This window comes from Diadema antillarum, unplaced genomic scaffold, assembly GCF_040938485.1.
Source record: "Diadema antillarum isolate AM-2024a unplaced genomic scaffold, OU_Dant_1.0 seq00001325_RagTag, whole genome shotgun sequence".
Lineage (NCBI taxonomy): Eukaryota > Metazoa > Echinodermata > Echinoidea > Diadematoida > Diadematidae > Diadema > Diadema antillarum.
The window spans coordinates 213370-236192 of record NW_027272096.1 but is presented as its reverse complement, the minus strand read 5'-3'; the positions used below and the strand labels follow the sequence as shown (position 1 = coordinate 236192).

At 37.9% G+C, this 22823-nt stretch overlaps 1 protein-coding gene across 10 annotated transcripts in view; it reads right to left on the bottom strand.

The window, feature by feature from the left end:
- Positions 1-22823, bottom strand: part of LOC139708322 (uncharacterized) — a 127506-nt gene that overhangs the window by 23234 nt on the left and 81449 nt on the right. For 8 of the 10 annotated variants that reach the window (XM_071620277.1, XM_071620281.1, XM_071620283.1 and 5 more), the window contains 37 exons: positions 22720-22785; positions 22138-22379; positions 21546-21687; positions 21148-21189; positions 20745-20810; positions 20248-20313; positions 19174-19197; positions 18907-18987; positions 18409-18650; positions 17876-18017; positions 17398-17439; positions 16902-16961; positions 16043-16108; positions 14980-15039; positions 14508-14749; positions 14082-14223; positions 13767-13808; positions 13340-13402; positions 12825-12890; positions 12411-12476; positions 11710-11954; positions 11237-11375; positions 10817-10858; positions 10061-10084; positions 9730-9888; positions 8836-8901; positions 8344-8585; positions 7880-8021; positions 7097-7159; positions 6454-6525; positions 5808-5975; positions 5432-5679; positions 5076-5217; positions 1234-1275; positions 884-946; positions 590-682; positions 222-469 (listed from right to left, as the gene is read on the bottom strand). In XM_071620277.1, coding sequence (XP_071476378.1) covers positions 222-469; positions 590-682; positions 884-946; positions 1234-1275; positions 5076-5217; positions 5432-5679; positions 5808-5975; positions 6454-6525; positions 7097-7159; positions 7880-8021; positions 8344-8585; positions 8836-8901; positions 9730-9888; positions 10061-10084; positions 10817-10858; positions 11237-11375; positions 11710-11954; positions 12411-12476; positions 12825-12890; positions 13340-13402; positions 13767-13808; positions 14082-14223; positions 14508-14749; positions 14980-15039; positions 16043-16108; positions 16902-16961; positions 17398-17439; positions 17876-18017; positions 18409-18650; positions 18907-18987; positions 19174-19197; positions 20248-20313; positions 20745-20810; positions 21148-21189; positions 21546-21687; positions 22138-22379; positions 22720-22785 — 4160 coding nt within the window. The remainder of the gene's footprint in view (positions 1-221; positions 470-589; positions 683-883; positions 947-1233; positions 1276-5075; positions 5218-5431; positions 5680-5807; positions 5976-6453; positions 6526-7096; positions 7160-7879; positions 8022-8343; positions 8586-8835; positions 8902-9729; positions 9889-10060; positions 10085-10816; positions 10859-11236; positions 11376-11709; positions 11955-12410; positions 12477-12824; positions 12891-13339; positions 13403-13766; positions 13809-14081; positions 14224-14507; positions 14750-14979; positions 15040-16042; positions 16109-16901; positions 16962-17397; positions 17440-17875; positions 18018-18408; positions 18651-18906; positions 18988-19173; positions 19198-20247; positions 20314-20744; positions 20811-21147; positions 21190-21545; positions 21688-22137; positions 22380-22719; positions 22786-22823) is intronic. The other 2 variants (XM_071620278.1, XM_071620286.1) reach the window with 2 other exon arrangements.

Below are 22823 nucleotides of genomic sequence, written 5' to 3'. Positions count from 1 at the left end.
AGCATCGGGGATATTGTTAACCCTTCTCTGTCATGCATGGACGGTGGACAGCGTGTACCTATTTGGGTTGTCTGTTCAAATCAGTAGTCAGAACACAAAAAGGGCGAAGTGGAAGGTACAGGTGGAATCACGTCCTCTTTTCTCTCATAACGCCTTGATACAAGGAGAAGCAAAACGTGCTCTGTGTAGAATAAGGGAGTACTTGTCTGTTCAGGATTTACCTGACTCTCTGACTCTCCCGATCCTGAACCGGAGAGGTCACCAGATCCTGATCCCGAGTCTGTACTTTCGGCAGGAACAATGATCCATTCATCTCCTTCGGTGCGCTTGATCCTAAATACCACTGTAGTCACTAAAGCAAAGCTGCTAGCAGGTAGTTTGATGCCAGTGATAGTAGTAGGCTGACTGAAGCTGGCTTCGTATGTCAAGGGACTCACTGACTGCAATGGCTCCTGTGGCTCGTAGCATTCTGAAAGCAAAGGTGAATTGTAGGTCTCAGTTTTGGGCAAAATATTTTTGCTATACGTTAGTGTTCTACTGTTGTTAATGTAGTAGGACATGAATTATGTAGAAATGACATGAAAATTACCTGGTGTTGTTGTTGGTAGTTCAGTTGCTGAAGTGGTATATGTGACGGTCGTCTGAGTTGTTACTTTGGGTGTACCTGTTGTAGTTGTTGGTTCTGTATAAGGTGTGAAACATGAAAGAAGTCGATGTTACAGAAAGTCAATGTTAGGAAGCTCAATTAGCAATTATGTCTTGTAGGACAAATAGGTAGTTGTAAAACGAAGAGGATTATATATATATATATATATATATATATATATATATATGGGAAAAATAAGAAATAGAAATTTGAAGAGAACAACGTCTTCTTTATTACCTGTAGCTGTTGTTCCTTCGGTTGGAGCAGCCGTTGTTGTTAAGGGAGCAGTAGGGGATGTCCCTATTGTAAACAGGCACATTTAAATGGAACACTATTACTTTACAGGTCAGTGTTCCTGATACACTTTCAGCTCGTATATAAAGTAAGGTGCAGACCTTCTTAAATGAAAGTTCAATATGTCACAATAAACATATTTTCTATCGAAACAATTTAATGAAACTGCAACGTTTGGCGCCTTGCTGTAGTCTTGACATTTAAATTAAAAAAAAAGAGACTTTTGTGAATATTTCATGGCATATGAACAAACTGAACAAACCGAAGACTTGTGTAAAAACACGATGTATTACCTGGGGGAGAGGTACCTCTTGTTGTTGGGGCCGGAGTGGGTCCTACGTTTCAAATGCACACAGAGGGGAAAACATGAGTACATAGGAACCTAGGAACCTAGGAACCTAGTTATGGGAATCGACTTTGCCATAGCTAACAACTGGGAATGATGCAAGTTCACTGATTATAGATTTCACAATGCACGGGGTTAATTTCACTTGTCTTATAATGTATACACGGGTAATCAATGATCAACAATAAATCTTAGTATATTCCTATCCTTGGTATCTAGAGGTTTACATGAACACGACAGACACGATCGATAGCGTGACCCTTCGACAGAACTGCTTGACTTCTGAAATCGTGAACGAGAATTGGGTGTTCGAACTCACAGGAACTCGTCACATGAGAGTGTTGTTTGTGAATGTGTCGCTTAAAGTGCACCTACCCCGACAGCCGTAGACATCGATCTCATTTCCAAGATTAAGTGGAGCTCCAAATGTTGCTTCGATAGCTCGCACAGGTCCAAGTGCTGAAGGTAGCCAGATAGTCGTTGAAGCAGAGTCGCTCAAAGAAAATGTTACTTCGCCCTATGTAATGAATAGAAAGAAATTAATCAGTGCATTAGTACAACCTTTCTATTTAATAGCTGGACCAAACAATGCTTATAAAATGCAAGTGCAAATCTGGAAAATCAAATATGTTTCAAATACGACTGCATTAAAGGGATCACACAATCATGTTCCAAGAAAGATAGAAAATATTAGTATGATGAATCAGAGTATATGATCTGTAGGAATTTGACAGGTAGGGTTGATACACTGAGCATCGGGAATAATTGTTAACCCTTTTTCTATCATACATTCACGTTGGACATCTTATATAATGCTTTAGGGTTCGTGTCTGTGCAAATCAACAATCAAATGACACAAAGGATTAAGTAGGGAGTATGAGTGAAATAACGCCCCTTTCCTCCTATAACGTCCTAATACATGTAGTAGTAATGCATGTTCTGTGTAAAGTAAGAGAATACTTGTCTGTTGATGATTTACCTGATTCTCTGACTCTCCCGATCCTGAACCAGAGAGGTCACCAGATCCCGAGTCTGCGTTTTCGGCAAGAACAGTGATCCATTCATCACCTTCGGCGCGCTTGATCCTGAATATCACTGTAGTCGTTGTACTAGCGCTGATGGCAGGTAATTTGATTCCAGTGATAGTAGTAGGCTGACTAAAGCTGGCTTCGTATGTCAAGGGACTGACTGACTGCAATGGCTCCTGTGGCTCGTAGCATTCTGAAAGCAAAGGTAAATCGTAAGTCTCAGTTATCAGTTAAGATATTTTTTTCATATTGTTCCACAGCTGTTGATGTTTATACTAATGGGAAATGAATCAAATTACAGTGACATTAAAATTACCTGGTGTTGTTGTTGGTTGTTCAGTTGCTTGAGTGGTATATATGACGGTCGTCTGAGTAGCAGTTGTTACTGTTGGCGTGGCACTTGTCTCCCCTACTACCACTGTAGTTCCCGGGGCAGGTGTTGTTGTTGGTCGTGGCGGTCGAGTCCTGGGAGTTTTGATTTCTGCAAAAGGTTTTGAATGAAAACATCACATGTATAGAGGAAAATATGGACAGAAAATATGGCTAGAGAGTTTTCATTCTTAACAAAAACAAGGGAACCTGAACAGCATGTCACTACGTCATTGTTGAAACTTACCCCCGTGACCAACAGTTGTTATTTCTGTATAAGGTGGGGGAAAATGAAAGAAATCGACGTGACAGGAAGTAAATGTTAGCAAGCTAAAATGGTAGTTAGGTCTCTTTGGTCATTAGGTAATTTCTTTACGAAGAGGGTATTATAATTTCATTTATGTTTTCCGGGATACATAGCAATGTATTATATTGTGGCAATGACAATCGTTTCAAAGTACTGAATTCTCAGTAGTAGTCAATGTTGGACATTGTTCTCAATTAAATTCCATGCTTAGTTGCATGCCAGTTCAGTTCTGTTCATTTTATTTATGCATTCCTTTTTCATTACAATGTATAACAAAATTTGAAGATATGTTATAAATCAAATTAATTGTTCTAACGCATTAATACCGATTGTAAGGACGATTGTATAAGAAGATGTATAGGGAAAAACATGCACCAACGTAAAATTGAATGTAAATTGTAAGGAACAGCACAAACCGGGTGTAAAGAATATATATTGCAGACGATAACCCCCTATCGATTTGATATCGGTTTTTATTCCCTCATTTTAATCATCGAGTACTGAATCCCGCACCTCATCGACGCGATTTCGCCACAACCGCGATATGCTTTGCTCGATATTATCGTTATTCTCGATTCTCGCTGGCTATGTATATGCCAGCAAATTATCTGTGTGGGACTAGACTATCAGCGGTAGATTTAAACATGGAAGCTGAAATGAACAGGTTCGCTACTTTTACAGAGACTGATCTATATAAACAGTATCTTAGACAATAAGGACACAAAGGATGCCATCAAATACGCCATACGAATTTTGGACTCCTACTGTTCTGAAAAAGGAATCAATCCCACGGATATTGAGCAAGTCAATCCAAGTATGTGCCGCTTTCTCCGTACATTCTACGCGGAAGTGCGCCGTGGAAATGGGTAGCGTGTGTACGGTATACAGTACGCTAAGCGCTCTTTGATCACGCTACGCTATGAACTTTTACTACGACATTTACAACACACTCTCGGAATTCACTTGTGCAGCAATGGTGATTTCAATGATGCCTTGCACGAGCCTTGTGTTTAAATCCAGTAGATCCCTAATCCTACAAAACATCATCTGGTCCTGGACCCACAAGTGCAGTAAGTAAACTTAGGGCGTCTAACGTGTTACTGTTATTAGATCCATACCATGGTAGACCTATTGTAGGGTCAAGTGTTAACTAACGTTAGCTCTGTCGCTCGTAAGTGACGAAGATCTAAAATGTTAGGCCAGGGCCCCTAGACCTAACCTATCGTAGGGCCTAGAAATCGTTAGATATAACCACGTAGACCCTAGACTCTATTGTTGAATTTGGATCTTCAGGATTTTGTCTACACAGGTTCAAAGAAACTGGTATTATTGCTTGTCTAGACACGTGTTTCAATTCATCTTGCCTGGGTATGTATGCTATTTTATATATCACATAGTGCATGACATCTTATTGCACTATAACAAGTACCAAGCATATATATATATATATATATATATATATATATATACATATTACTCTCAAGGAAATGTATAATGTTAGAAAAAACATGATGACATACTGAAACAAAAGCAAATGAGACTGGAGCGTTTGACGACTAACTGTGGTCTTAAGAATCAAAAGTACACCTACATTACTTTTCAAATGTTTCATGGTATTTGAACAAACCGAACAAACATAAGATTTTTAAAATGATAGGATAATTACCTGGCGGAGATGTACCTCTCGTTGTTGGAGCAGGAGTTGGTCCTAGATTTTAAAGATCAACGAGGGGGGGGGGGGATATGAATATGTTGAAATCTTCATAAGGAAATCGATCTTGCTATTGCTAATAATTAAAATGCTGCAAGTTAACTGATTATACATGTACAACACAAAACGAACAGAGTGAATGCAATGGATCTTTTAATGTACTGGGGGAAAACGAAATGATCCAAAATATATGATTGCATACTAGTATTCCATGTTTGAATACCTCGAAGATTACATGATCAACACAGACATGTTCGACAGAACTGCATGAATTATGATACTGAACGAGAACTGTTCTTCTAGACTCAAACAACTCATCCAAATTATTTAACATGAAAGCACTGTTTGTGATGTGTGGCTTAAATTGCACGTACCCTGACAGCCGTAGACGTCGATCTCATTTCCCAGATTAAGTGGAGCTCCAAATGTTGCTTCGATAGCTCGCACAGGCCCCAATTCGGATGGAAGCCAGAGGTTCGTTGAAGCAATGTCACTCAAAGTAAATGTCACTTCACCCTAAGTAAAGAGTAAGGAAACAGTGGTAAACAATAATATTGTACATTTTTGTACAATTTTGCGATGTTGTACAGGAACAGGGCAATGTTCGTAAAAATGCAAACAAATACATGGGAGCACGAAAAAGCACACGAAGGGTTGAGGATTGTACACCAACCTATACTCTTTCCACTTAAAACATACTAGAAGCAAAACATGTTGAGGCTTTTATTACCTGATCCTCTGATTCTCCCGATCCTGAACCGGAGAGATCCCCGGATCCTGATCCCGAGTCTGTGCTTACGGCAGGAACAGTAATCCATTCATCTCCATCGGTGCGCTTGATCCTGAATACCACTGTAGTTGTTGTACTGGCGCTGATGGCAGGTAGTTTGATTCCAGTGATAGTGGTCGGTTGACTGAAGCTGGCTTCGTATGTCAAAAGACTCACTGACTGCAATGGCTCCTGTGGCTCGTAGCATTCTGAAAGCAAAGATCAATTGTAAGTCTCAACTTTTTATATGTTTTTGCTATACGATATTGAGTGTTCCACTGTCTTTAATGTTTATACCAATGGGACGTAAATCGCGTTGCAAGGACAAGGACATTACCTGGTGTTGTTGTTGGTTGCTCAGTTGTTGAAGTGGTATATGTGACGGTTGTCTGAGTTGCATATGTTGCTCTAGGTGTAGCAGTTGTTTCCTCTATTACTGCTGTAGTTTGCTCGGTTCCCGGAGCAGAAGTGGGTTGAACTTGTGTAGTAGTCCTGGCAGTGACTTCTGCAGTATGAAGGAACGCATGCATAATTATTGGGATGGAGAGAGTAGTTCGGTAAGAAGCGGCTGCAGAGTTCATTTAGATGTAGAGAAATATAAGTTAAATGGAAAGTTCTCGACTCTCCAACCTATCAGTTCCACGTTTGGCCCTCTCCTGGCTTTGCAAAAAGAAACGAAATTCTTTGTGTTTGATTAACTCCAATTTTCCACATCAATGTCGACATAACACAATGGGGTCTCTATACATATCCAACCACATTTAACTCAACAGTACAAAGTATATAAATGAGTGATTTGGTAACAGTTTCATATGATAGCTTGTTTTAAAGTAAAAACATGGAATTAGATATCTTCTGTTGGAGAGCAGGTGAAGGATCATTTTGAAGTTGTGTTTCATTTCACTTATTCGACTACCTAGAAAAGTGAAGTAAAATATGAAGTCCATTCAAATGAAAAGATAACAAAAATCATATTTTTATACCCGGAGATGTTGTTGCTTCCGTCGGCAAGGTCGGGGCAGCCGTGGTTGTCGATGGAACAGCAGGTGATGTCCCTGATGTAAACAGGCAAATGGAATGGATAGGAGTGCGATTCAATTACAATACATTAACTTTATACAGTACTGTGCACTTTCGTTTATCAAACGCGGTTAGAACGGAATTCTCGTTAAAACAAAGTGAATATTCAGGTCCCAGAATTATATATCATATCCTTATCTATGTTTATGCACTTTATACTATCCAGCTATAATTATATATATATATATATATATATATATATATATATATATATATAAAACACGCCGTTCCTGTGGACCACTTTAAAAGGGAGATCACTTTATGAATTTGGGGAAGAAAACCGGAAATATAGTAGTCATTTTCGTCTTATGCTTCTTACTTTTTGATAAGAATCTGTTTTGACAATGATAAGCAGGTTTAGAAAATGAGGATGATGCTTAAAGGGTCCATACGATCATTTCCATCTGAATGAAATATACACATTTTGGGGTAGAAGGTGGGACAGGTCGGAGAATGTTTCATTTTACTGGCATGATTGTAATCATATTTGAAGGGAAAATAGGAATAAAATGTTCGTGATAAAGAAAAAAAAATCATGTTCTTTACCTGCACTCGTGGCTTCCGTTGAAGCAGCCGTTGTTGAAGTTTGAGAAGTGGACGTTGTTTCTTCTATGAAAAGGTGCATTTAATGGAATAGAATTAATTTTGAAGTTAAAAGTTCTTGAAACCAATGAAGCACATGATAACGAGAAGGAAAGGACAACAATATGATTTTGCCAATTTGCTCTGTTTTCTTTAAAAAAAAAGACACCTTATTTGAGAGATTTGTAGAGGCTTTCGTAATTCAGGACGTAGATTGGCCCTCTAACAAAGTTATAACGTTCAAAATAATATCACTTTGTAGCTTTTAAAGCGCTGTAAATAATGTGATATGGGTGTTTGAAAAATTTCGTTTTGAATGAAGTAAACAGAGCAGCGATTTCCGGAAGGAGATCGAGGGATGTGGTGATATTCTAAACTATAAGATAAAACCTGTAGGAGAAGTACCATCTGTACCTTCTGTACCTTGTGTGGTAGAATCTGGAGTAGGTTCTACGAGTTCAGGCAATCAGAACTATTACTTGTAATAATTGCACACGGAATCATCCATCTCGGGAAAGCAAACGAATGAAGACAAGAGTATGATAAGTAAAATTCACAAAATAATCATATGTAGATATGAAAATGAATGAGGCCTTTTCCAGGATCGCATTGCTGAATGAAAATCATTCAAAAGTAAGGTGGTGCCAGCTATCTGATACGATGTTTGTTTGTTTGTTCAAATGTTTTTATCAATGCATTTGATATGGGTGGGAAGTTGAGAAAACACGCAGCTCTTAGTACACTCACCCTGACAACCGTAGACTTGGATGTTATTTCCCATATTAAGCGGAACCCCGAATGTTGCTTGGATAGCAAAGACAGGTCCCAATTCGGAAGGTAGCCAGAGGTTCGTAGACAGTGTCTCACTCAGAGTAAATGTTATCTCGCCCTATATTTGAAAGATGTACATATGAAACTTAATGGTACTCTAGTGCTGATTTCTCTTTTGCGATGAATGAGCAATACCTTCAATACGCGAGAATATTACATCGCAAACTTAGAGATATACAAAATGAAGATAGTTGAGGAAATGTAAATCAATCACAGTATTGACCACTTTTGAGAGTAATAGAAGGATATCATTATAACCAATGATAACATTGAATAGATTAAGACAGTACAGGATAAATTGCACATCTGTACAGATAGGAGTATAAAATATTCTCTCAATCATTGGACTGAGTACACTAGCTTGTCTGTTGAGAATGCACCTGATTATCTGAATCTCCCGATCCTGATCCGGAGAGGTCACCTGATCCCGAGTCTGCGTTTTCGGCAGGAACAATGATCCATTCATCTCCGTCGGCGCGCTTGATCCGGAATACTACAGTGGTAGCTGAAGCAAAGCTGTTGGCAGGTAGTTTGATTCCAGTAATAGTAGTAGGCCGACTGAAGCTGGCTTCGTATGTCAAGAGACCCACTGATTGTAATGGCCCTTGAGGCTCGTAGCATTCTGAAAGCCAAAGTAAATTCGTAATTACAACCACTGAACTATACATACGACGGTACATTGTTTCAATATGTGAAAATGACTTCTTGCAAAATAGTGCCAAATGAAATAGGGCCCACATATCTCGTGAAGAACGAAACGGAATGTGTCGTTATCCAAATCTCATGGCGGAATTTGTAATCTATTAATCAAATCTTTCAACAGAAGTATATATCAATGAACAACGTTGCAAAATGTAGGACTTGTTTATTACCCGTACTAATTGTCGCTTCTGTTGGGGCAGTAGTTGTGGTCACTCTAATCGTAGGGATTGTCCCCTCTGAAAGAGAGAAAGTTTGGTAGACATGTGTTCATGCAAGACATGATATCAGCAGCCCAGCAGTTTCTAAACAAGTGCATCTAGGAGAGATCTGAGGGACATCTTATGAGGCGTTATGTTGTTGTTTTTTTTTCCTGACAAATTTCAGCAAATCAGATGCGGTGATTTTGGTAGCTGATAACAGTTTGTCGAAAAACATATCTGACATAGTGCTCCATGGGATGCCCCTCAGGAGAACACAATGCCCATAAAACGTTTGGTGTGTGTATTAAAAGCTATTTCGTTATTTATATTAATCGAATCAAATGAAATCAATGGAGTGGTCTGTAGTTCAGTATAGTTCATAGTAGTTCAGTAAGGTATAACATTAGATAGTCTAAAAAGAAAGAAAGAATATCTGACAATGAAATGTTCCCCTACCCAAAACACAACGCCCATAAATCCCTCCGTATTGCAAGCTCTTTCTTTATCTATCAACTCAAGTCAATGAAATAGTTTGGGAAGTATGTATTTTCAATTACTTCTGAAAATTTTCCATAAAGGATACAGTGAACAAATGAAAAAAGAAACAAAATGAAAATGATATTTTTTCGAAGTTTATTCTCTCCCCCTAAAAAAAAAAAGGGTTCAAAAACTTCAGTAATAGCTGAATCGAAAATTATGCAGTTTCCATTTTGCGATGTGAATTTCACGGCGGTAACATTTGAAAGCTTTTCGTCAAATCCTTCTGAGACTTGTAAGTGATTACTCTTACGCTAAGATGTCAAAATATTATCTGTTCCTTGAAACTACTCAGAGACGAATCACACGATTTCGCTTTGAGGCTACCTGGTGTTGTTTGTTTTTCTGTTGCCGCAGTGGTAAATTTGACTGTTGCAGTTGTTGCTTCAGGAGTTGCAGTTGTCTCCAAAATCTCCACTGTAGTTTGCTCGGTTCCCGGGGCAGAAGTGGTTGCTGGTCGCGTTCGAATCTTCCCGGTTGTGGTTTCTGCAAAATTAATGAACGCATAACAACAGTATACAATTGATTGACATTGGTTGAGTGATGGGATTAAGGGTATATCCATATACCTTTAAAGATTGCATTGCGTTATATGTGTATGAAAAATTGAAGGGCATGCCATTGAAGCACTGAATAATACAATTTAGTTGGAACTTACCGGACAGACCAAGAGTTGTTGTTTCTGTATAAAAGATGAAAAAGAAAAGAATCGATTGGTCAGACTGTCGAGTAAAGGCAGTTTAAATGGTAATTGGATCTTGTAGGCCAAGTAGGGACTTTCTCTATTATACAAAATGATATCTTAAATGTGTTGACATACATAAAAGCATAAAAACGACGGATACTCAAGAAAATTGTGTCGACGACAATTTCATCAAAGTTATCTATTCTCAGAAGTGTTATTGTTGGCTTAACATGTTATCATTAATTTTATTCTTTTGGGTATTTTTGTCAGAAAAATTGCGGAGGAAAAGATCTAAAATTTTGTTCAGCGTGGTATGACAAAAAAAAAAAAAAAATGTTTCACGGTGTGTTAGTCCCGGATAGATTCTCTGAGGTCAAGGGGCGTCTGCTAAGTTAAAATCCCTTCATCCTACAACTGCCAGAACATTTCTACGAGGAACCACCGGAATGTAGTTAGAGTAGTAATACAACAACGACAAAATAGAGTACACGATTAGATTTGAAGTTGAAACAGTCGACATATACTGGAGAAGGTACATGATATGTTTCTATTATACGCTCATGCCAATCTAGACCAGACGTATGCTATCAAGCAAGAATCTCACCCGCACAATACTTCATATGAACATTTCTGCAGTACACCAATTGGCTTATTTTCCATCGCTTTTTTTTAAACGACATCTCTGACAATAATTCAAAATGTCCAAAGGAAAGAGAAGTGAGAATTTACGTGATGTGGTCGGTGCACTCGTCGTTGGAGCTGAAGTTGGAGCTGTTCAAAACAAAACAGATGAAGAAAACAAAATAAGAATCAAACAAGAAATACTGAAAGCCGGTGGAGGGGGGGGGGGGTGGTTGACAGGGAGCAGTTTGGCAGAGCACATTCCCAAAGCTGAGGTCCACTTCACATAATTATGAGGAGATTGTGCTTTCACATAAGAATGACACAAACAATGCTATCAGCGCATAAAGGTCTTTCATAAAGATGTGAGGAGTTCTATCCCTATTAAATCCGGATGCGATAAATACCTACGGATCGCAGCTAAATGTACGGCTTTTTAATTAAGACGGGCAAATCTTTACTGTTATTTTTTTCCTTTAATAATTCCAAGCCCTATAATGATGACTTGCTGAATGGGTTTCCACTTACCTTGGCAGCCGTAGGTTTCGATAGTTTCGATATTGATTGGTTCGCTGAAGATCGTACGAACACCCATGACCGGACCGATATCACTGGAAAGCCTGATTGCCTGCTCATGAACGGCACTCAGAGTAAAGGAAAATTCTCCCTACGTGGCAAGTGGGAAGGTGGAATAAATGAAATGATCAGATCTCATATTTATAAAGAAAGCAGCGATGACGAAAACAAACAGTCAACAGTAAAAATTACAAATGCACACAGTATATCGCACGAAAAACAAACAAACGAAATGAAACCGACAAAACACATTGTCATAAGCTTTTGTGGTTCATGTCTATGTATGTGTTCATGCAATGAACAAAGTCGCATTAGTGACCATGGCTTCTCTTCAAGTCCCCATATCTTTCCTGATAATTAAATGTGTGTGTGTGTGTGTGTGTGTGTGTGTGTGCACGCGCGTGCGTGTATGTCGTTATAGTCACCTGGTCTTGGGAGTCCCCGGATCCTGATCCTGATCCAGATATTTCTCCCGATCCATCGGCAGAAATGACGTCACGCCATACATCCTCGCCGACGCGTTTCACCTGGAATCTGAGAGTTCCACTCCTCCCGTCCAGATCATCTCGGGCGGGCAGCTTGACGGCAGTCAGAGTGGTGGGCTGGCTGAAGGTTGCTTCGTATGTCAGGTAGCTCTGCTTCACCAATGGATTCTGTGGCTCGTAGCATTCTAATGATGATAATCATAATGATAGTGATAATGATAATAGCTATAATAAGTATTAATGAAAGTGCTAGTAATGACGCTATATAACAGTAGTGAAGTAGTGATGATGATGTCGAAAATATTGATAATCGAATATGAATATATATATTCATAGTGATGATGACGAAAATAATATTGATAATCGAATATGAATATATAATCATAACTATTATTTGATACTTATGATACCACTATTCCAACCACTACAATTAAATTCCAGTAGAAATACCACTATGTAGCATTGCATTTGAATGTTCAAATGTAATGTGTAGCAATGAATGAATTCGATAAAAAAGCAACATTTGAAAGTGAAAAAAAAAACAATCTTGAAACAACGAGCTTGCCTCAGTAGTACGATTGAGAAGTGTAGTTTAAATGAAAACGAAGTGCAAATGAAGTTACAAAGGTCACCATAATTACCTGGAGCTGTTGTTGCTTCCGTGGGAGCAGCCGTTGTTGTAGTTGGAGCAGGAGAGGATGTTCCTTCTGCAAATAGACACATTGATTTATGTGACTGTCCGTTCATAAGTTAACGTTCTCGAAAATCTATCATTACAGGGGAGAACGAAACGGACCTTTTTTTCTGTTCACAGAAACATGGTTATTAAGTAAAGGTCAAGCACAACTGTTGGATAAATAGAGAATTTGATCAATGTGTTCATTGAGTTAATTATCTTACATGATCGACTGAAAAAAAAAAAAACTTTCAAAGGAGAGAGAAAAAGTTGGTAGGGGCTGACTGGGACAACTTAGAGCCTTGGATTAATGTCGAGAGTTGACTTGCAATGAGCACTGAATATTTGAGGAAAACCAAAAGATTATTTTCTTCCTTACCCGCCGCTGTTGTTGCTTCCGTTGGTGCAGCCGTTGTTGTAGATGGAGGAGTAGAAGATGTCCCTTCTGTAAGTAGACGTATCGATAGAGAGAGTGTATTCGAGTTTGCTTGTTAATGGTTGGATACCGTTCAAACCAAAAATTATGTGAGGAAAAGAACAAACATAAGATACAAGAGCCTTTGTTATTGTATATTTCTTACGGACACATTTTTTTTGTTTATTTATTTTGTTTATTTATCTATTTATTGATATATATATATATATATATATATATACTTTTTTTTTTTTGGGGGGGGGGGGGTTACAAGCACATCTTACTAGGTTAATAAGGAACTTGCCCAACTGGTTCATACCTTTATCTCATTTAAAGAGATCCACAGTAAGAACAACTGGGGGGGGGGGGGGCAATCACGGCAGTTAGGGGTTGACTCAGTCAATTTCCAGCTGCGAATTAATATCAAGCGCTGACTAACTTTTTTGCACAAAAAAAATAGGGGAAAATCAGTTCATTACCCGCCGATGTTGTTCCTTCAGTTGGAGCAGCTGTTGTTGTAGATCGAGGAGTGGGGGATGTTCCTAATGTGAACAAATGCATCAAATACACAAAAAGTGACTACAGTTCAATGTACTCTTTGTCATCTTAATCTATAGTCATTATAGAATATGTTTGGTTTGTTTATATGTTATTTAAGACTGATTATATTATATATGGTTATCATTTAAGACTGATTATATTATATATGGTTAGAGTTATATATTAACATGGTAAGACAGTTCTGTTTTCTGCTACATGAACGTAGATTTATGGTGTCAATCATTGTCAACTAACTGCTGTGTAATGTGGTACACGTATCTGGTCATTCTTTCGTTCTGAAGTGGAGTAGTGGCTGATGGACGAAGACAATGAAATAAAAGAGTTGAAAATTAAACGCATATATACCTGGAGGCGAGGTTCCTCTTGTCGTTGGAGCTGGAGTGGTTCCTAGGTTAAAAGACATTTAAAAGAACATTCAGATAAGTCCATTGCCAGTCTAAAGATCGGAAATGTGATTCATTGTTTATTATATTTGGTATGGGTGTAAAGCATATAATATCTTTGTTATAAACTAGTTTAGACGATAGCAAAATGTCTCTTTGACACAACGAATGAGAAAGATATTTTTTCTCCGCTTAATTTCAACAGTATCACAAAGGCGATCACGTCTATAAGAAAAAAAAAATTGAACAGAAATGTGTCATTTAAATCAAAACGTACCCTGGCAGCCGTAGATATTGATGTCATCTCCCAAACTGAGTTCAGTTCCAAAAGTTGCTTGGATAGCCCGGACAGTACCCAATTCGGTTGGAAGCCAGAGGTTCGTTGAAGCAGTGTCACTTAAAGCAAATGTTACTTCGCCCTGTGAAAAAATAATAAGAAAGAAACGATAATAGGGTTGGAGTTAATATTATATTCTGTTTTCATGCTCACAAAGAATGACGTTTTGTTTGCGGACTCATAAGTTGCTGAAGGAAAGTAAAATAGGTCCGATATTCAGACCAGAACGATCGATTGTGGGTTTCTTTTTTTTCTGTCTGACAAAAGATTTTATCTTTGATAACTGTTTAAAAGAGCGTATTCAAAGAGTAGAACTGTACTCCATTTCTAGTTTATTCATCTACATGGATAAGACGGGCATCTCACCTGAGTGTCTGAATCTCCCGATCCCGAACCGGAGAAGTCACCAGATCCTGAGTCTGCACTTTGGGCAGGAACAGTGGTCCACTCATCTCCTTCGGCGCGCTTGATCCTGAATACTACCGTGGTCGTTGTAGGGAAGCTGTTGGCAGGTAGTTTGAGTCCAGTGATAGTCGTAGGCTGACTGAAGCTGGCTTCGTATGTCAAGGGACTTACAGCTTCCAATGGCCCTTGTGGCTCGTAGCATTCTGAGAGTACAGACAAAAGCGAGTTAGTTATTTGGTGGAACGCTATGTTCAATTGCGCATGAAACATTCTCTTTGTCCTATATAGGTATCTATACAATGTATACATTTCCCCTTTGGCCACACTTTTACTTACATGCAGAGCATACGACACAGCATCTCAAAAAGATGATAAATGATAAGATATTCCCACATGAGAAAAAAGAAAAGAAAATAAAGGAACGACTTATTACCGGTCCTAATTGTCGTTTCTATGGCAGCAGTAGTTGTCACACCGGCTGTAGATGTCAACTCTGTAAAATAGATATGTAGACAGATATGATTGTGGGAGACAAGATTCTTGGTATTTACAAAATAAACAAACGAGGGACTCACAGTCTGTCAAGAAGGAAAGTTTTCATTTTATGTATACTTTGTTGAATCTATTTTTTGTAATCAATTGACTATACAGTGTTACCGATATACGTTGAGACAACGGGAATTATGCTAATGTAGTATTTGTTTTGGAAGTCAATATCATTCTCAACATATTGTTTGGATAACTGTAAAACTCAAATTATATTTTTTATCATGTGCTCACGTACAGAAACTCCTGACAATTTTTTTTGTGTGTGTGTGTGAATCAAGAGATATATACACACTGTACTTTAGATTTATGTGACATACACGTATTGTGTAAATTGCGTGTCAGCCCCATACAAGCCTAAAGTGCCCTTTTCTCATGTGCGAAATGCTATGTTATCGGCTAAAATAAGCACTCTTTAAAAACATTTTGAACACCAAGTATTTGTACATTCTGTTCCTCTTGGTCTAAAAATATTATATCAGCTATGTAAAGAAATGAAGAAAAAAATGCGATGTCATAGTCATCCAGTAACCATTTGGCGTACTTTGGCCCCTGACCCACTCTTCCCTGTTACAACATTCTCATTGAGGCTGAACCTCTAGGTCCAAGTAGTAGAAAGGCGAAGAGGTACCTACTCAATGTGCAAGTAATATTGACCGACCAATATTTCGGTTTCACCTCATGTCTTCAAATCAAAACAGACGCTAAAGGACAAACGATTAACAATTGTGATCAATTCTTAATGAGATGAATGTACAATATGCTTCTTATGTGTGTGTGCGTGTGTTTGTTTGTTTCTGTTTGTTTGTTTGTTTGTTTGTTTGTTTTTTTTTTGGGGGGGGGGGGGAGTGGGTGACCCTGAAGGAACGTCTAAAATCCTGTGATTTGGATCACTGTAAAAGTTCGAACATTTAAGAAGTAAATGAAGTCATAAAGTGTATCATTATTACCAGGAGCTGTTGTTGCTTCCGTTAGAGCAGCTGTTGTTTTATGTGGAACCGTGGTGGTAGTCCCTACTGAAAGCAAGCACATTGATATCGAAAGTGTTAGTTTACGTATCAATGTTTCTTATACCGTACAAACCCACAATTTATCAAAAGGGAAAAAAAAATCCTTTCTTCCGCTTTTAGTTTAGAAACATCACCTTTTCAGGGTATGCAACTTGGTTAGAAAATGAATATCTTGATCAACATGGTTATGTACTTAAAGGTATTGCTTACTTGTGGGAGCAGTCACATTTGGTGCATATTTGTCACAAAACATCCCACCATGTAAGAATTTTGCAATAAAATATAGAATATAAGGAGATATTAATATTTTTCTTACTGAACCATAACTGTAGACAGCTTAGTTTTGAAACAATCTTAACATAACTATTGTTCACATTTTGTATATTTAAGAACACTTAACATTGCTTATGATGATTAAATATTTTTTACTGGTTGTTTCTATCACTAACTCAAATTTCAGAACTATTTTGAAATTCTAAAGCTGGTTTTTGTTTCAGTTGCAAATGGTAAATAATGCCTTTCGTTTACAAGGAAATCGACAAGAACACCTAAATGGGGTAAATGGGGCTGACGTGGAGAAGGAGAAGCCTCCGACAACTTCGAAGCTACGACAAATATCGAGAGTCGACCAACTTTTTAGCACGCGCGCATACACACTCACACACACACACACACACACACACACACACACAAACACACACACACAAACACACACACACACAAACACACACACACACACACACACACACAAGCAAACAAAGAAAATAAATGATAGGGAAAGAAACGATCTGATTATTACCCGCCGTTGTTTCTTCTGTGGGAGCAACCGTTGTTGTGGATGGAGCGGTAGAGGATGTTCCTAATGAAAAAGCACACATATTGAATACACAAAAGTGTGATTATAAAGGTCAACATTCTACTATGATATCGAAAAAGTACCCCGTGTCATACTTATGTACAGTTCATCTATTTCCTTTTTAAGGGTAATTTACTTTTAGGAAAATCAATCATCTGATTACAGCGGGTACCATGTATATCATTGGCATTTAAGTTTCATCTGTCATCACCTTGCCATCGTTTGATATGGAACACGCATCTGGGCCCCGTTTTATCAAAAGATATAATCGATTATAAATTTCCTTGATACCACACAGGCTGCCATAGACCTCTGACAGACATCATAAAACAGGGCCCTGTTCACTCATTTGTTTCATGTCGTCATCGGAGTAGCAGTTTTGATATGGACGAAGAAAGTGAATCAATAAGAGATTGGACAATTTTGACATAATTATTACCTGACGGAGATGTACCTCTTGTCGTTGGAGCTGGAGTAGGTCCTGCATTTGAAGACAACAATAAGGGCATATGAGCATAAACCCCCTTCATCTTTGAACAGCCGATGATTCGAACAAATGTGATGTACTGATCGTTATTTATGTATATAGGTAATACACGTTTATCATTCACTATTTTCAGTGACCATGCAAACATGAAATATTACATTGGTTTTTTCTTAAAGTGGAAATTGGATGAGATTTCATTTTCTTTTTTTTGTGAGAAAATGAGGAAACTCTAATGAAATGTGAAGGAGAGTGTAACTCCATTCCAATTTTTATCAAATAAACTTTGTTTTCCTCTTCGAATGGCGATGCTCTGTACTATTTCATAATTGTTTTCTTGGTATCTCACAAAAATTTAAAAGCCCAGTCCTCATTTCCACCAATACTATACAATCCCTTTAAGTGTGGTAGGTAATGTTTAAGTTACACCTACCTTGGCAGCCGTAGATTTGGATAGCGTCTCCCAGACTTAGTTCAGTTCCAAATGTTGCTTGGATGGCCCGAACAGGACCCATTTCGGATGAAAGCCAGAGGTTAGTTGAAGTGGTGTCACTCAAAGTAAATGTTACTTCGCCCTATAAATAAAACGACAGAAAAATAAACATCGTACACTTTGTTGTAAATATAATAATTTTGCTCTATTAATTTTTTACAAGCAAACAAAGTCAGCCTTACAAAAAGAGGAATACATAAATCGTAAACACGAACATTTCAATAGTCTTTGCACAAAGTGTTAATACTCTGAGATCGTGTCTCGTGGAGGGAAGTAAAAGCAAGGCATATAAAATCTTGTGTTGCAATTGTAAGGATCGACAGGAACTCTAAACAATGAACTTTGTTGACTAAAGGGGTCTGAGGGAATAGACCACTCTAAATTTTTTTCTTACTTTAGACATCCAGATGGGTAGTAGCAATGCATCTCTGCTTAACCTGAAATCTCAGAATACTTGTTTGTTTAATATTCACCTGAGTCTCTGAATCTCCCGACCCTGAACCGGAGAGGTCACCAGATCCCGAGTCTGTGCTTTCAGCAAGAACAGTGATCCATTCGTCTTCTTCGGCACGCTTGATCCTAAATGTTACTGTGGTCGTTGTAGGGAAGCTGTTGGCAGGTAGTTTTATTCCAGTGATAGTAGTAGGCTGACTGAAACTGGCTTCGTATGTCAAAGGACTCACTGCTTCCAATGGCCCTTGCGGCTCGTAGCATTCTGAAATCAAATGTCAGTTATAGTCTCAACATTAGAGTAAATTGTCTTTATGTATCTTGACGATTATTTACGTATAAGCCTTTATGGACATTATACTTTTCACATCTGGATACCCAATACCGTTATACATCCATTTAGGCAAGTATAATAGGACATAACATCGAACTCCTAAAAAGATGAATATAATAATTGAGAATATATCTTCCTCATTCATCCCTCTCAACAAAATAACATGAAAAGTGTATGAAAAGATAACCTGGTGTTGTTGTTATCTCTATTGCTGATGTGGTAGCAGATGTGGTTGTTGGTCGCGTCCGAATCCTGGGTGTCGTGGTTTCTGTAAAAGCAAGAAACGCTTGTTTCACTACGCAGTCAAACAGTTGCAACTAAACATTAGAGTAAAAAAAAAGAAGAAGAATGCGTTGAGCTGGGATATAAGGGACAACGCGTCATGTATAGGGGCTTCAGTTTTTCCAGAATTTCAAAATGAGCAATAGTTTTAAAAACAGTGTTTGAAACTTACCTGACAGACCGAGAGTTGTTGTTCCTGAAGAAAGAAAAAATGAATAACAATATAAGGAAGAGAAACACAAATACTCTAATCGGTCAGACAATTATCTTTTGGAAAGAATTATTATGTGAATAAATTCATTGGCATTGAACTATGGTAGTGTTGTATAATTGAAATAAGTGATTAGATTTGTGTGTGTGAGTGTATTAGGTTAAATATATGTTTAAAAAGTTTATTTCATTTTATCTACCAAGAAACAGCATATCAAATGTATTTTGTTTGTTTGTATTAAAATGTATGTTTATTTTTGTGCCCTTGTCAATTGTGCTGTAATGGTGCATTGCATTTGTTGGTGTTTTTTTTTTTTGTACTCACCTGCTTGTGGGCAAGTAGTAACCTAGGAATGTTTACTACATGTTTTGATTTGTGAAGAATTAAAGTATGTTATATATATATATATATATATATATATGTATATATATATATATATATATATATATATATATATAGATACAGCTGTAGATATCAAATTCAAGCATACATACATTACATTCAATCCATTTTGGTATTGACATCTTCTTCGACTCTCTCTCTCTCTCTCTAAAATAAAAAAAACGGTGTTGCTTTGATATTAGTTTTTATTTCTCGACTGCATAGTTTATTTCTCCTTGTTATTACTTCATATCCGCTCGATGAATAGAAGTTGCAAATCAAACTGGGAAACAGGTGAATTGTCACCGTTTTTGCCACAAACGTAGAGAAGCTATGAACGCATGGTGATGTGGAATAATTCTCAATGGGTGGGCTTTATAATAGTGATTCAAATTATTAAACGAAAATTTCCCTGAATTATTTTGAAGACCAAGGGAGAATATCGTGATCTAGTTCATTTGAAAATTTCAACCAACATTCGCATACTTTAGAACAAAAGATGGAACCAACAAAACTCCTCTTTATTAGCCGACATTGTTCCCTCCGTTGGAGCAGCAGAGACGGTCGAGCCGGATCACTTCGAGCTCCGCTTTACTGTAACAATTCCACTAACTTCTAAAGATTAATAGTGAGCGAAATGTGCATATACAATACCTGCAGTCGTTGTTGCTTGTGTTGGAGCAGCCGTTGTTGTGGATGGAGCCGCAGACGATGTTCCCTCTGTAAATAGGGACATTGAACAGAAAAATGTGATTTCCTTAATCACCATTGGAACTATAAGAATCCGTAACGTGATTACAAGAAGGAGGCCGGAATACTTTTTTTCACCTTGTTGTATTATTTCTGTTTTAAGAGGCATCGCAACAGATTTGGAAAAGCAGTTACTTCGTCTGAGTTCAATGCATGGCACTGGCACTTATATTGCAATTATTTCAAATGGTGCCACTGCGTAGATATCGTGTGTGTTATATATGGGTATATCATCAATCCCTTGTTGGATGAAAATCGAGGAAGCAGCGATTTCTAGTGGATAAGATGAAATGAGAAAGATGATTACAATTCGAGATCTGGCATAATACGAGAAAAAAAGTAAGATCTTATAAAAAGGTAAAAAGATAACAAAAAGTTAGTGAAATGTGTTTGTCCATTACCTGTAGTTGTTGTTGCTTCTGTTGGAACAGCCGTTGTTGTCGCTGGACCGGTTGGCGATGTCCCTTCTGTGAACAAAAGATAATCAATGGGAATATATTTTTCAGGTCAAAATTAAAAATATCTATTGGGCGCGTAATTACTCAAAGGGTAAAAAGCTTCTAGTGCCACATCATGCCATCAATACATTAATGAAACATTTTTTTTTTCGTTTTTGACAAGTTCAGGCATATTTCAGTACCGAGTGCAAACGTATTGTGTGTTGTTTCATTTTAGTTTCATGGTATCACTTTTACAATGTAGAAAACAAAATTTATTAGAGATGTCTGATAAGTTGTGACGTCAATGGAGTAGTGACTTATAGACCGAGATAACGAAATTTGACTTGAAAATATGAAACCTTACCGGTAGGGGATGTACCTCTTGTCGTTGGAGCTTCAGTAGGTCCTGCATTGAAAGGGAAATGTGAAAAAAAAAACCAAACATCATTTACCCAGGGCAATTAATTTTGTACAAATTATTGAATCGAATGAGATGTATTCACATGGCAATAATGTATTTAATGAGATGTTATAAACTGAACCATTTTAATGATCATAAGAAGTAAGACATACAGATGGCTTTATTAGACAAAAGATGTATACATTTCAATACGCTTTGCGTGACCAGGGTCACTCGGCAGAATTACGTTTAGTCGAATAATGAACATCTTCTTGTTCACATGAACCGCACGTTCAATAGATATTTTCATAATCCTGATAATGAAGTATGGTCTTAAAATCATGACAGCAGACTACACGTACCCTGGCAGCCATATACTTGGATAGTGTCTCCCAGTTCAACGTCAGTTCCAAAAGTTGCTTGGATAGCCCGGACAGTTCCCAATTCAGATGGAAGCCAGAGGTTCGTTGAAGCACTGTCACTCAAAGTAATTGTTACTTCGCCCTATGCACAAAGATGACAAAAAGTGAATAGTGTACCAGTAAATTTCGTGTTTCCCCAATCCATGCAAACAAAATAAAACGTTTAAACAATAACAAGTGAAATGTTGCCCATCCAAACGAGGCTCTATAATGGTAGTCTTCTGTACAATCTATTCAAGTAATGATTGTCATAGTACGCAACATTGTTACTTTCCTAGTTGCGTTATTGGGGAAAGTGTCGTTAATTTCTGTTATATTTGATATTTTAATTTTCTATTTGGCGTACATACTTCGTATTCAATTTATATTGTGCATATGGACAAAAATAATAGGAATAAAACCAAACGAAAGCAAACGAGCAAAATTCAACATTTGCAAATCCGATTAATCTGTATTGTGATTAAGCTTTTTCCCCGCGTCCTAACTTTTGTCTGAAAATGGAGTTGACAGCGCTTGTCTCCTGGAGTTTCACCTGAGTTTCTGAATCTCCAGACCCTGACCCGGAGAGGTCACCAGATCCCGAGTCTGCGTTTTCGGCAAGAACAGTGATCCACTCGTCTCCTTGGACCCGTTTGATCCTGAATACTACTGTAGTAGCTGTAGGGAAGCTGCTGGCAGGTAGTTTGATTCCAGTGATAGTAGTAGGCTGACTGAAGCTGGCTTCGTATGTCAAGAGACTTACTGACTGCAATGGCTCCTGTGGCTCGTAGCATTCTGAAAGCAGAAATAAATTTCGTTTAATCTACTGGTGTAACAATCATTCATAATAGAAAATAACGTTAATGTGCGTATAATACAGCCACTCTCTTTGCAACCTTGTTTGTCTCTGTCATACTTTGGTACCTAGGAGATAATAGTGTTAATAGTAACACGCACGCGGTTAAAACAAGCATACAGGGGAAAGCGGCGAACTTTCCAAATGAGTATATCCGTCAAGACGAAGAAAGTCCAACACTTATCTATCCAAATATGCATTGCTGAAGTACCGCAAATTCAAATATTTTCCTGAGGAAATGAATATATACTGTATATAATATAATGACATATTCATTACCCGTTCTAATTGTCGTTTCAACAGCTTCAGTGGTTGTAGTCAGTCGAATCGTAGTGAACGTTCCCTCTGCAAAGACGGCAAATTATGTAGGCGAACATAATTTT